The sequence below is a fragment of the Silurus aristotelis genome (genome assembly GCF_946808225.1).
Source record: "Silurus aristotelis genome assembly, chromosome: 1".
NCBI classification, from domain to species: domain Eukaryota; kingdom Metazoa; phylum Chordata; class Actinopteri; order Siluriformes; family Siluridae; genus Silurus; species Silurus aristotelis.
The window spans coordinates 33,055,417-33,070,583 of NC_139574.1; the positions used below are offsets into that span (position 1 = coordinate 33,055,417).

Consider the following 15,167-nt stretch of genomic DNA (forward strand, 5'->3'; position numbering starts at 1 on the left):
TATGTATAAATATGATGCTTTTTTTTTTGTCTGAAATGGTTACTTTATTAATACTACAAAAAAATAGACAACATTTAACACAGTCAGCGAAGCTCAGAGAGAGACAGACCCATTCAGAACCATTCACAACAACCATACCGAATATCAGTGAAGAACATTATGTCCCATTGACTATTTACATAATCCTCATATCCCTTTACATTACAGAAACAGGAGCACAAGGCATAGCATGGGGAAAAAAACAACAAAAAAACGGGGAAGGAAAATAATAAAGAAACAAACGCCGTCTGAAATCTTGAGTTAGAAAAAAAGTTTTAGTTCAGTGTATCAAAAAGGTGGAAGAACATTCAACATGGCAACATAACCGTTTGTGGATCACATTCATTCTTTGTGAATGGTGCAGTGTGTGGGGTTAAGCATCATGGTGGCTTTATCATCCCCGAACACCACCGCTCTCACACACACACACACACACACGCGCACACACACACACGCACATCTATAAGGTTCACAAGCGACAATTCTGATACAAAATTCACTTAGCGTTCACCAGAGAAGTTTCTGATCGACTTTTTTTGTACTCGTTCACACTTAGGAAAATAACGACTCTGCTGTCACGGATCATAACAGTTGACATCACAGTTGACAATAAAGTGCAAATAAAGCCGGATAACAGTCCAAAATCTTTCGCTGATGCTTCAATCTTCTAAAACTCGAATGACATTTTTTTATTGGAGTTCCAGAGCGATTCAAATGAAGTGATTTCATGCGGATTTCACATCGTTCCCGTTTTTACAGTAGAGCAGGTGGAGTCAGTGACTGTATATAAGACAAGAGGCCTGAATCTCCCATTGTTCATGTTCGTGCAGCATGATATCCAGACCTAACGCATCACTTTTTACAGGATGTTATGTATATTTGATTCAATGCAACACTTCTAATACTTAAAAAGGTCTTGAAGATCAATAATAACAGGAAGCGGACGAGACTTGAGTGTATCCGTATTGCTCCGTCACTTCAAGCATGTCAGCAAAGATATTTGGGCACCTGACTTTTCCAGCTATATGTGTTCCATACTCTTATACTTTTCCAAATTGATAATGGCCCCGTGTCGGCTCCATGCACATACGGTTTACTCAGGTTGGAATGGAAGATCTTGAGTGGCCTGCTGTAGAGTTGAACCCCATTTAACAGGTTTGGGGTGAATGTGAACGCTGAGTGCCCCCCAGTCCTCCACACCTCACCTACAACAGACTTTACTAACACCATTATGGCTGAATGAGCAGAAATCTCCACAAACACACTCCAAAATCCAGCATCTTCCCAGAAGAGTGGAGGTGATTAGAACAGGAAATGGAGACTAAATGTGGAATGGGGTGTTTAAAAAAAAGCACACAGGAAATAGTCAAAAATTATTTCAGATTTTCACACACTCCTGTTTAAAACACAAGTGAAATCTCAGGACTGCATCAACACCCTGTGCTTTACTTCGTGTAGTCATGGGCAATGCTGTGTCTCGAGTGCCCCCTAGTGGTCAGGAAGCGCACATTATTACGGCACATACTTGGATACAGCACTGCCTGGGTCAAATAGGAGATTCCTGAAAGTCAATTTCATCATAGCCTATACATTTAGTACTAGTTTTAAACACATTATATTAAACCAGCAGGCCACTTTTTTAGGAACACCTGGACCATCATGTAATTATCCAATCAGCTGATCGTGTAGCAGCAGTCCAGGTCATAAAAGTTTCTGTGTGCACTCAGCTGTAGCCCGAGACTGCTGGGTGCATCCACCTCTATGTTGAATGTGTTCGGAAATGCTGTTCTGCTCACCCCAGCTGTAAAGAGTGCTTATTTGAGTTACAGTAGTCTTCCTGCCAGCTCGAATCCCCCCTGACTCCCATCAGCAAGCCATTTCCATCCATTCCCTTTGATAGCTCAGCAGTTTCTCCTTACATCATCATTACATTCACAGACATAACATTTCCCTACATTCTGATTTTTGATTTGAACATAGCTTGTTGCCTGCATCTGCATGATTGTATGCTCCGTGTGTGTGTGTGTGTGTGTGTGTGTGTGTGTGTGTGGGGGGGGGTTAATAGTGTTATACTTCTGACAGGGTTTCTGTGTACAGAAAACCGCCCAAATGAACTCATCTTATCAGACTGACACGACGCTTGATCTTGACTTTGCCTCGACCTCTTGGGCTCATGCTACGAAGGTACCGGACAGAACAACCCTCACAACTCGAAAATCACAGCCAGCTGCATGAAAAGGCGTCGGAAATCGTTTGTCGTATATACAGTCACTGGGAGAATTCACATATACGCCAACGTATTCTATCAGGTTACGGCGCTTCGAATTATGAACGTCGAATCTGGAATTGACTCGCGACTCATTTTGTTCTATTCGTTCCTCGAGTCTATTAACTGTTGAGCAGACGGTGTGACTTGGTAGGGAGGGATCCTGCGACGTTTGGAGAACGTGTCCAAATGGTTAGAGGGCACCATGTCTGATTTCACAATGAAAAAAAAAAAAAAGTACACCTCCAAAATTAAGCATGTAATTGCAAAAAAAAAAAAAAAAAAACAACAACAGAAAACCCCTCAACCAGTCTTAAGAATGTACACTGCTTGCTGAGCAATTCAGAGAGAAGTGCTCGAGCCTTGTGTTTAAGAGATTTACACACCAATGAACCCCCCCCCCCACAAAAAAAAAAAGGCTCACGATTGGAATGAAGACCCCTCTTACCCAGCATGAAGACTGAGATTAGACAGAATTCACTCCTAACCTACATCTGAAATAAATGCTTGTATGTGTACGTTTCTTTGTAAGTACGTGTTAATTGTATGTGATTGGGATAATCACATCAACTATTTCATTCACAGTCTATATAGTTTTTTTTCTCAGCGATAGAAAAGCCCTCCACCTTTTTTTTTTAGTGTAAGAAAAAACTAAAATGGTTCTCGTTTTTCATTAGATTAAAGATGAACTGCATATTTGGGAGATTAGTTTAGGACTACGGGTTAAACCGACCTAGCGTTAAGGGTGTAGGGATTAGGGTTCTAGATCTAAAGCAGGTCAAGCACGAGAACCGAACCAGCAGCGTCTCCGAGGCCGGACCTGTCGAAGGTAAAATTGCGCAAAATGTACATAAGAGTGCTTAGCTCCGCCTACTTCTACACCGAGTATCACCTCCAGCAGCTTGTGCAGGCTACACCTCTGTTTTACGTGAGAAGAGAGATCCGCTTGTCTCATCTCGTTACACCATGTTCATGGCGTCCTCGGTGAGGAAAGAGTGAATCTGGGTGAAAGAGGGCCGAAGTTTACAGTCTCTGTTCCAGCAGCTCAGCATTAACTCGTACAGGCCCTGGGGACACACTGCCGGCCGAGTCAGATATACCTGATACAGAGAAAGACACAGAGAAAGAGAAAGATTTATGAGTGCTTGAATAAAGGCTTAATTAGCTGATGTTAACAGGGTTCCCACACTTTTTTCATTTTAAAATTCCATACTTCCCTCAGACTCAAATGTGCAGATTTTATGACCATATTCAACATCTGAAACAACGTTACAATCTCTGGTGTATGTCAGAGTCAGAATTCCTCTCATGTTTTCAGATCAGATTCCTCTGATGGTTTCCATTAGCGTATTCGCAAGGTAGGGGGCGCTGTACAGTCACGGCGACTGCTGCCTCACGATGTAACAACCAATCACAGCTGTGCGGATCCAGTCTTTCGATAGCCTGCTCTTAACTTCGCTTGAAACCACATCATTTTCTCTCCGTATTTTACCGAGACGTATTTGAGAAAATGCTCTCCAGGATAAATGTGCAGTGCAGTTGCAGTGTGTGAAAACAGAGCATTTTTCGTTTCGAAGGAACGTAAATGAATTTTTGTTGTTGTTGACAAAAACATCCTGTTGTCATATTTATCCGGATTAGTGTAGACGTAGAATCGGTTTTATACAAAAACAATATTTGTACAAATTCTTAATTATATTCTTAATAAAATAAAAGTTATTTAAATCATCTCTCTGTGTGTGTGTGTGTGTGTGTGTGTGTGCACGCATACCTGTCTTCCTTGGTCTCTAAAGAACTCCCCTGCATTGTCGATGACCTGCTCATCAGTCATGTGGCCATACGGTTGCTCCTGACACACGCTCAGCATCTCCCACAGTGTCACTCCGAACGCCCACACGTCACTGGCTGTAGTGAACTTGCCCTAAGAAGAATAACAATCGTGTTTTGACAAAATTCAGACGGTTTAAAAGACAAAACAAATAGCAAATACAATTTCCCGAACTAAACTGCTAATGGTTTATAACACACACACCAAAAAAAACCCCTCACCATAAGAATACACTCCCAGGCCATCCATCGGATAGGAAGCACAGCTCTCCCCTGGATCCTGTAGTAATCCCCGGCGTACAGGTTTCGGCTCATGCCGAAGTCAGCGATCTTAATGTGCCTCTCTCCTGTTCTGTCATCTCCTTCTCCCAGCTCGCCCCCGACTAGGCAGTTACGTGTAGCCAAGTCTCGATGGACAAAGTTAAGCGACGCCAGGAACTTCATCCCGGATGAGATCTGACTCGCCATGGAGATTAGAGCGGGGTAGCTGAAAGCACCAAACATATGAAGCAGCTTGCTTATATCTTTTCTGGTAACTTACTCAAAATAAATGCTTTATTCAAAAAGAATTATATATAAAATACACAGATTATGAGGTCATCCTTGATTGTACCTGATGGTTGGCATGTTGTGAAGCGGTCCACTCTTATCCAGTAACACCCGTTGGGAGAGATACTGGTTAAGGTCGCCACTCTCCATGTATTCAGTGACCATGCACAGGGGGTCACTGCTCACACACACCCCCAGCAACTGGATTATGTTAGGATCTTTCAGACGAGACAAGATCTTCACCTCTTTCAGGAAGTCGTTTCTGCAGAATGGTAGAACATGCAGCGTGGTTACGAGTCATTTTTTTAAGGTAAGATGATGGGGGGGAAAAAAGGGACGCACCTGGCGTTTTTCGAGGCGTCAGGCCGAAGAATCTTTACAGCCACCAACAGAGGGCGACCTTTCCTCACGTTGAAAGGGAACTCGAGATTTGGGAGGTCTTGAGGGTTTTCAATTTCACACAAATGAACCTGAGAGGAGGAGGTATGTTGAGAGATGTCACGCTGCTGAGAGGCACTTCAGAATAAATGAAGAAAACTGACAATATAAATCCTCACTGACTCACAATACATACGAGGCAGTATGAAAGTTTCGAGACTAATGGTGCTATTCTGAGCACGTACGTTACCACAAACGTGAAATTCCATGTGAAACTGGACAAATCTGCCACAGAGACGTGATTCTGTTAAGTTTATGGCGATGATGCAGTGAGTCGTTCGAGGCGTTTTAAGCGGCACGTGTGTTTCAAGAGCAGAAGAACCTCACCGGAACCCATTCAGCAACTTGTGCATGATGATCGTCGGAGCACAATTCACATGATCTCACTTCTGCACACGCCCTACGCGCCAGATTTGGCTCCCGCGGACTTCTCCCTCTTCCCGAAGATGAAGATGACGGCTCGAAGGTCGTCGTTTTGACACTGGGAACACTGGGAGTGCTGTACTGCTGTGCAAGGGGACTATTTTGAAGGTGATCGTGTGTAAAGAAAATAAACAAAGTCTCGAAACTTTTTGATACCACCTCGTATCCTGACTGACTCACAGTTACTCAACCGAGCAGTTGATGGTTTTAGCCTTGCTCAAGGACCCAGCAGTGGCAACGTGGTGGTGCAGGGATTTAAATTCATGACCCTCTGATCCAGAGTCCAATGTTTTACCCACTGAGTTTCCACCTCCCTCCAAGTAGCTCATTCATCATGCAATATCAACCATGTGAAATGTTCTAGAAGCGCACTATTAGCTTTTTGATGACCGTGTTTTAAGGACACTACCTCTCCAAACTGGCCCTCTCCAAGCTTCTCTTTGAAGAGGAGTCGTTCCCGCTGCAGCTCAGGAAGGGGCGGACACTCCATGGGTGTGGCCGAGAGGGCGGGAACCGCGTACGTGTTGTTCCCGCTTACACCCTGCAGGCTGATGATGTCTGCTTCGGCATAATGAGGCACACTGGGGCCGCCCCCGGTGGCTTCGGCATAATGAGCTCCCAGGAGAGGAGGCGGGGCTCCAGGGTATGGGGGCGGTCCTTCCTGAACAGGTAGCGCTTTATCATCGATATCTAAGCTGCATGCTGTGAAGGATGATAATCAGACAGGCAGGACGACGGGAGAGAAGAAAAAAAAGACATTCGGTGTGAATGAAAGTCGATTGAAGTAGTTCTAGAAATAGAATGAATTAAACCGGCAGTAGGTTAATATCTGATCAAATACGTGAACGACGCTCATGAATGTTCATATTCTCACAATGCACTGCACGCCCATGCTGGGGGAGGTTACGGGTGTTTATGCGATTAGGGGATGAGAATGCGGTGCGGTGTGTAACCCTGAATACACCGAAATATAAGGCTTTTACAGACACACCTGGGATCTTCATATTCTCCCATTCACAATGAACATCACTGTGAAACGTTTCGCTCAATCCCTTCCTGTTCACGTGAACCCTTAACTATATCCTATATCAAACAGACACTCTTTTTCTCTCTCTCGCTCTCTCTTTTTCTTCGTAGCGCTGTCTGTTACTCTATTTATCCGTTACTCTGTGAGGCAGGGACATGCCTCGCTCTTACCCTGGGGCAGGTTTTGGGGTTTAACAGAGTCTCTGGAGCACTTTGGCAGCCTGTTGGGGTTGTATCTCAGGTCAGACAGGAGAAGGTGATAGGCTGGGTTGTTTAACAGCAAGGCTGGTCAGACACACACACAAACACATTCACAGCACGAGAGCACAATGCACGACACACAAAATACAATGCGACACAAAAACAAAGCGACAGACACGATTTAGCACAAGCCACAACACACACACACACACACACACACAAAATAACACAAATAAGGTGATGGTTAGGGGAGATGGGAGGCAGAGGAGGACATAACTGTCACAAATCAGATGCAGGAGCAAGGCAACAAAGCAAGCAGGGTTACTGTTATTCATACTGCAGGCAGTTAATCGACATTTCAACACATATACCGTATATATACACAATAATCCTGATACACTCAACCGCCAGCGTATCAGTAATTCTAACGCCAGGTCATTTGGTGTGTGGGTGTGGATCCTTTAATCCCTCCTTTAATCCATCTTTTCCGGCAAAGACACTGAGTGTTTGGTTAGTAAAGTGTCTCAAGTATTTCTTCATTTTATGTTGCTTGGGAAACGTCCATTTGTTCCTTCGTCTCTCTCTTTCTCTCTGTCTTTCTTTCACCCTCCCATATGAATCTAGGCTACGAGTTGTTGATTATGTGTAGTAATGGACCCACAAAGTTCTGCTGTTTTATATACAGCGCCTCGGACATTTAACAAGACTTGGTCTTCTCCTAAACTCTGTTCAAACTAAAAGTCCTGATGTTGGGTTTCTGCCCGCTATAAGACTCGATCTCATCTGCTATCCTGTGACTCCATGTAACTATATGACTGCAAGGTTCCTATGTGCTTTTTGAACATCCCATTCCACAATTAGTCCCCATTTGCTGTTTTAAAAATCCTCCACTCTTCTGGGAAGATGTCCAAGTTAGTTTCTATAGCGCTTTTTAAATAAACTGAGGAAAAACTCCCTCAGACGTTACCCTAAAAGAGGAACCAGACTAAAAAAAAAAATAGCTGAGCAACTCATAAAATAGCTCAATATTTGAGATCATCATAGATCCAACACCAGCTTCACCAGAGCCTTTAAACGTTCGAAGAGGTCCAAACTTTACATGAAGTGCAATCCAAATGGCGCTGGCAAATCTACGGCTGGTTCAGGATTTTTTGAGGAATTAAAGGTCTATAATCTTAATGAGGTGGGACACACCAATGTTCTGAAATGTTCCACTAGATTTTAGAGTGTGGAGGTTTGTGTTTATTCAGACACAATGGTGTTAGTAAAGTCAGGTACTGATGTAGGTGAGGTGAAGAGGCCTGGGGTGCAGTCAGCATTTCAAACTATACCAAAGGTGTCCAATAGGGTTGAGAGCAGTGCTCCATAACAGGCCACTCAAGATCCTCCACTCCAACCCATGCAGACCATACAGCTGACTTTGTGCACAGGGGGGCATTTCCATGCTGTAACCAAGTTTGGGTCTTCGAGTTCAAGTGAGGGGAAAACGTAATTCTACCTAATTCAAAGACAAACTATACAATTGTGTGCCTCCAACATTTGGTTACAAGTTTGGGGGAGAACCACATATGGGCGGAAAAGTCTGGTGTCGCAATTGTCTTTGTCCATGGATGGCTGAATGAGCACAAATCTCCACAAGCGCGCTCCAAAATCGAGTGGAACATCTTCCTAGAAAAACTAAGGTTTTTATTATAACAGCCAATGAGGACTAACGTGGAACGGGATGTTCAGAAAGCACATACGAATCTTATGGTCGGGTGTCTACAAACTTTTGTCCATATAGTGTATGTGAAAAGTCTGCATTTTATTGAACGGTTTGAATTTGAAAAACTACAATCGATTTATATTTCTCATATTACGGTGTGGTTTGTAGTTGCGGAACCTCACCTGTGCTGTCACGCTGCTCCCGAGGGCGTACCACAGTGCTGGGCTCCTGATACTCCCCGTCTCTATCTGGGTCATCAGGGAAAGTGTGTATTCGCTGGTAACGGCTGGAGTACGTGTGTGTGTTTGTGTTATTGATCACTACGTTTTCTGAGGGAACTGAGAGATGAACTCGCAGCTCGTCGCTCGACAGGCTACCCTGGGCCTGGACAAACACACACACACACACACACACACACACGGACAACACGTTTAAACCGTTTTCGAACAACAGTTGGAATAGCACCTGTATCAAGCAGGTGTCGAGTGCTTCACCTTGCCAAGCAGCTTCTTCCAGTACTGCCTCCAGAGAATACCAACTATGACAGCCAACAGCAGCAGAATTATGCCCACTAGGCAGCCGATCAGGATAGCAGTGTTGCTGCTGTCATCCTTAGCAACAGGAAGCCCTGCCCTTGGGGTAACAGCAGCAAAATCATCACCAGCAGCACCTTAAAAAACAAACAAACATAAATTATAAGTGCCTGCATTTGTCTGTGTACGCAAGGTAGGTTTCCGGAAATTTCCTTCGCGACCCTAGTTGTATGACACTGGGTGTACAGACACATTAAAAGAAGAAAACAGCTGACACTCAGAAGTGCTTCTGCAGTGCTTTGCAGCTCCACCACTAGAGAATAGTAGATTCTAAAAGTCCCTAACAAACCACAGCTATGTACACAGACTTCTCAACACACAGCTTATCTCTCCTCCTGTTTTTGCCTCCCTCTCTCGTTCAACAATAGAGTTCTTGTCTTTAGCAATGTGGAGAAAAAAACCCAACAGGGAAAGAAGATATAAGAGAGTGCAAGACACGGGGCGATGAAGGAAAAAAGGCTGGGCATTCATCCACCTAGAAGACACTTGCAATCTGTCAGCTCAAACAGCTCTCTGAACCTCAGCTCATGTTTTGGTGTATAGTGCTGAGATCAGCTCAAGAGTCTCATTCAAACCCTTTCCTAATGTGTATGTATGACCATATGATTACTATATGATTTTATATATTCACTGCTGAGCGAATTAATTAAATAAACAAAACTATATGGTAGGAATCTTTAGCCTTTAAATCTTTCGCCATTAAAAGTGTGTGTAAGGATTCATTAATCTGTCTAGCTCTGTCTCTGACAGACACACACGGTATTAAAACTCGAGCGTTACAGCCCTGACTCACCTGTTCGGCGCCTGCTGGAGTTAGTAGTGCTGGCAAAGGTGGTGGAGGTCAAAGAGGGCGAGGTGAGGAGAGGAGAGCGAGGAGTGAGGGAGGGACGAGGAAAAGCTATTGACGGAAACGGTGAGCTGCTGTTGAACGGCTCTGAGAGAAAAAGAGGGAGGGAGAAAGAGTCATTACTATGAACCGACCGTTTCAAAATGTACAGTATCATGTGTATAAATAGGTTTTTACTTGTATACAAGTATGTAAAAAATTGTGTGTGTTATGTTGTACTGTGGAGTGTATGTGGCGAGTGACAGTTTGGCCGTATGGTGTATGTGTGTGTGTGTGTGTGTGTGTGTGTGTGTGTGTGTGTGTGTGTGATTGGTATGTACTGTATGAGAGCTGGTGTGTAAACTATGCGAGAGAGCATTATGGTGTGTGTGTGTGTGTGTGTGTGTGTGTGTGTGTGTGTGTGTGTGTGTACCAGAGTAAAAGCTGATCTCACTGATCAACAGCCAGCTGTCAGAGAAGGTGAAGTGGCAACGAAGAATGTGCGCAGGCTGGCCACCGAGCGGCAGCGTGACCGTGCGTGACGAGGGGTCTCGCAGGTCGCTCAGGGGCACGTGCACGCTCAGAGCCGGCTCGCTCCACGGGCTCAGCAAGCTCGCCTTGAACTCGCACAGTACCTCGGAGAACACGCGCACGCCCTGCGTGTGCCAGTTATTGGTGTGCACCTGCCAAAAACATGCCGAAACGTGAGCTAATTTTCGATGACCTCGGAGACAACGCATAAGGAATTCCAGGAATTTTCTAAACTGGAACCCTTCCAATTAATGGGAATTAATGGAAATGAATTTTGTAGGTCAAACAACCAGTTTTAATAACATTTCAGTGGAATTTCTACCCTGCGCATTCATCATTCACATGCACATGGCCACGCCCCCTACATGCACTTTGCGTTCACATCATTTCATGAATCCTGCACACCAATTAATGTTTTTTTTAAAAAAAAATTCCATCTTGGTGATCATGTTTGTATACGATAGATATATTTCCTCAAATTTCTAATGAATTACCATAAATTCTTGTAAATTCCCAGAAATTCCTGGTATGTTTCCAACTTGGAATATTAAAAAAATTCCCATGGAATTTTGCCACCCCTTTGCAACCCTAATCAAGAAGTACCGAAAGGGGAGAGAGATCAGATGAGATGACGAGAGCAGAGGAAAATGGAAAGCAGATGTACTTGCAAATAAGGGTGGAAAGTAAGTAAGCGTACAACAGGTTAGTTATTAACCCTACGTGTGTGAGGTCAAACAGGTTCGTTAGAAAACAAACAGATCAAATAAATGTGGGGGGGTTTAAATTGTAATAGGTTTTCTTCAGGAGGTCTGGAAGTCACTGTGCACTTCCCCTAAACCCTGCAGAAAGCATTTACCCTGCAGATAAAGTGAAATACGAATTCCTAGGGCTAAAGTCAGGAATCTGCCAAGAAGGAGCTATAAATCTCCAGAGAAAAAAAAAAACTAGACAACCCCTTTTTTGTCAGGCTGTTGGGCAATATCCTGAGTTCAAATGAAATAATCCTAGAAGCGGCAAAAGAAATGTGATTGCACAGTTGACGAAAAAACTGCACAAAAGCGAAAGCGTGCTATTGGGAGGGGGGGGGGGGGGGGGTGTTGGAAAGATAAAGTAGTATGATGAGAATCGTGTGAATGGAATACTTGCTGCCCAGAGAAGGAAAAAAAGTCTAGTGCACACCGTAACCTCAGATTGCTCCATTGGAGTGGAACCTGATATGGCTTTCTGATGTCGCAGCCTGAAGTTTCAGCAGGTTGCGCATTCTTAGACGCTTTTCTACTCGCCGTGATTACAAAGAGTGCTTACTTGAGTTACCTTAGACTTTCTGTTCGACTTAAACCAGTCTACCCTGCCTCCGCTGAAGACTCAAATGTTATTTTGTAGGTGAAAATCCACACAAAATCCTAGCTTCCACTCTTCTGGGAAGATGTTCCACTAGATTTTTGCTCGTTCACCTACAATGGTGTCAGGTACTGATGTAGGATGTGGACACCTGGGTTGAGGTCAGAGCTCTATAGCAGGCCACTCAAGATCTTCCACTCCAACCTGTGTCAACCATATGTTCGTGGAGTCGGCTTTGAGTCTCCTAGCTCAAGTAAATCAAAAGATCTCGAGGTCCTATACTATTGTGTCCCAATACTTTTGACCCTGTCGTCCGGGAGAACAATTCCAGCCATGAACTCTGACCCTCACACACACATGCTCACCTGCATGGTTTGAATGAGGCGTGGCTTCTCAAAGTGGAACTCGATGTCCACGGTGGGTTTGCCCAGGACTTCCCGGCTCCAGCCGACGTAGTCGTAACCCGGCCACACCCGTAGTTCCTTACTTTCCACAAAATCATCCCCTCCCAATACCCCATCACATAGCTGACCCAGACCTCCAAACAACATCCTGCAGAGTGAGAGAGAGAGAGAGAGAGAGAGAGAACGAGGCAGAATGTTTGATTCCCAAAACATACGCAACTGAGAATACACAGTCTTGACACAAAACACGTGCAATTCCCATGGACACATCATCCAGCGAGTTGCACACATACAGTACACACATACAGCTGCAGCATGCACATCTGGTCGGGGTAAAAAAAAAAAAAAAAAAAGAAAAAGGCCTTAGCTCAGCTAATGCAAACATCTCAAGCCTATTAAAAACCCATCTGGGAGTGCTTACACCCCCACGAGTACCGGCTCTGACACACACAGACCCTGACAGTCTGTGATGACAGTGGGTGAGGAAACTGAATTTAAAGAGGCTCACATTTATCCCGAGGTATGAAACCACACAGGACGAGGGCAGAAGGAAAGCAAAATAATATGGTCAAATTGTAGCAGAAAGAATTGAAGGCACCATTGCAAAATTATCCAGCTGCTGTGTGATGTCACCTCATCCAACACTACCTCATTTGTGTGTGCATGTGTGTGTGTGTGTGTGTGTGTGTGTGTGTGTGTGTGTGTGTGTGTGTGTGTGAGAGTTAGTGTTACCCTGCTTCCATACTGCCGTCATAGATGGAGTCATTGAGATATACAGGAGAGCCAGACATGTTCATAATGTGGCCCATTGGTGCAGTGTAGGCCTTTAGTCCATCTAACCAAGAGAGCACAACACACACACACAGAGACACAAGTTTACACCATACAAGTTTAACATCTGGATATCTGAGTTATTAAACAAATATAGAGTTCCTATAAAAAGTTGGTCTTGTATGGTTCTTGAGAGACATGTGGTTTCTTTCTGACCTTGCGATCAAGTTAATCGCAGAGCAGTTCAATCGCTGGGCAGGTGGTACTCAAACCGACTGTTTGTTCTCTAAATAACATTCACAGATCTTGGACTTGCGCTTCGGTCATTGTCTTGTTGTATGGTGCCGTTGTTTGCAATAAGCCGCAGTCCAGAATGAAATTGGATAGTGATGAATGAAAGTATGAAATAAAAGCCATGTTGGTTTAGTATTTGCAATAAGTCTCCAACCTTCCCTGCTCCACAACAACCCCAAACCATTAAAGCTTCCACCTCCAAGTCTGACTATGTGTGTGAGGCAGTCTGCTAACATCATCTCGCCTGTTCTACGTCTTATATAAGTTCTTATGCCGGAACCACAAATATCAAATTTGGCCTGTCCACAGAACTTTCTTCGTCATTCGCTGTCCAACTCTTGTCCAATACTCTTTGACCTAGTTTGTTGTATAAAAAGGGAACACGCGTGTGTCTGGAAAACCATAAAAGAGCAAAAAGTGTTTATAAAATGCTGTACAATAAACCATTAAAAAGAAAAAGATCGGTGCTTCAGCCTGTATTGAATGTGCTGCGGCTGCCACCACTAAGAAACAATTACATATTGTAATTACAATTCATATTCAAAGCGAAAGTCCTATCTTTGGAATGATCACATTGGCAATGCGTGTCTTGCCCGTGAACTTGCCGACCCTCGCTCGTTCTTTAGAGAGTAAAACCCCGACATATTCCGAGACCTTTTCAGTCCTGATGCGCATGTAGATCGTACACCGGAACGGTGCTGCACTCTCGGTATCGCAATACTGCCAGATGTGCCTTTCCTTTCCAGTTACTTCAACCTGCGTTAATGTGGACATCGCATACCTGAATGCTGATGTCAGTATTAGAATTCTGACTGCTGAAACCGTTGAGCCGACCCTAGTGCCTGTTCTGAATGTGTTACTCATGTTGCTCCCTTCTTTTCTTTCCCATTTCCCTTTTGAGCTTGTTTAAAGATATTCTAATATGATTCTAAAACAAATGCAAATAGGTCCATGCTAATTTATTAACATATTTCAGCTTTTTTTTTTCAACTCCCATCTGCCAGCCAACTTCCACCTGGAGAGGGTGAAGACCTTCAAGTAAAGCCAGCCAATGTCATCTCCTTGAAATACTGTTTATGCTTCCATAAAGCTAATAAAACATGCCATCCACCCATCCTCCCAGTAACAGGGCTGTGGCATCGCTGGGATCTGAACTCACGATCTAACAGTTCCATGTATTCTTAATAGATCTTCTTCTACAGCTGGTATATCTACCTGACTTTACTAACATCCTTGTAGCTGAATAATCACAAATAAAAAGCACTTATGAATCATATGGTCACGTGTGCACATACTTGTGTCCATATAGTGTATATTACATCATGGTGTTATTCGATATTCTTTAAAAACAGTAAAAAAAAACTAGTACAGAAAAAAGAAAAGGTTTGTCTCGATATTTGTCTGGTATTGTAGGGTAGAATTTCTTGTGCAATGCAGTGATCTAGTTCCCATTACAAATGTTTACAAAGTTTACCACTCCACAAGCAGCCGTAGAGCTCCACTCTCATACACACGCTCATCATGCGGTCAGCCAGAGGGTAGAACCGGACCATTCGCGCTATGATCGGAGGGCCCAGGTCCTTCAGAACCACATCGTGCGTGTTCTCGTTGCCCGAAATCACCTGTATACGAGAGGAGTAAAACTCAATATATATCAGGAGATGAAAAAAATGGAATAGAGAAAAAAATACTGACCTCCTGGCCCCAGCGGTCTTTCCAGGTGATCCATTGGCGACCGTCCCGAGAGTACCGGAGCCGGTAGCTGCGCGCAAACTCCCGCCCGTGCCCATCGGCATGACGACCCTGCGTGCCCACCAGGGACAGAAAGTGCAGTTTGTGCAGGTCCACCTGCAGATACTCTGAAGGATGGGGGAAGACTGAACCTAATGGACACCACGCGCCATCCCCTTCTCCTGTACTCAGCCTGAGGAAC

General features: G+C 44.1%; 1 protein-coding gene across 6 annotated transcripts in view; it reads right to left on the reverse strand.

Moving 5' to 3' along the window:
• Positions 1-18: 18 nt before the first annotated feature.
• Positions 19-15,167, reverse strand: part of ddr1 (discoidin domain receptor tyrosine kinase 1) — a 124,567-nt gene continuing 109,418 nt past the window's right edge. For 3 of the 6 annotated variants that reach the window (XM_083536524.1, XM_083536522.1, XM_083536523.1), the window contains exons 4-18: positions 14,930-15,158; positions 14,709-14,856; positions 12,902-13,004; positions 12,131-12,317; positions 10,327-10,576; positions 9,861-10,001; positions 8,969-9,144; positions 8,657-8,858; positions 6,740-6,853; positions 5,952-6,244; positions 5,024-5,151; positions 4,746-4,943; positions 4,355-4,619; positions 4,077-4,226; positions 19-3,405 (exon numbers count right to left, since the gene is read on the reverse strand). In XM_083536524.1, coding sequence (XP_083392650.1) covers positions 3,265-3,405; positions 4,077-4,226; positions 4,355-4,619; positions 4,746-4,943; positions 5,024-5,151; positions 5,952-6,244; positions 6,740-6,853; positions 8,657-8,858; positions 8,969-9,144; positions 9,861-10,001; positions 10,327-10,576; positions 12,131-12,317; positions 12,902-13,004; positions 14,709-14,856; positions 14,930-15,158 — 2,725 coding nt within the window. In that variant the 3' untranslated portion in view covers positions 19-3,264. The remainder of the gene's footprint in view (positions 3,406-4,076; positions 4,227-4,354; positions 4,620-4,745; positions 4,944-5,023; positions 5,152-5,951; positions 6,245-6,739; positions 6,854-8,656; positions 8,859-8,968; positions 9,145-9,860; positions 10,002-10,326; positions 10,577-12,130; positions 12,318-12,901; positions 13,005-14,708; positions 14,857-14,929; positions 15,159-15,167) is intronic. The other 3 variants (XR_014532693.1, XR_014532694.1, XM_083536525.1) reach the window with 3 other exon arrangements.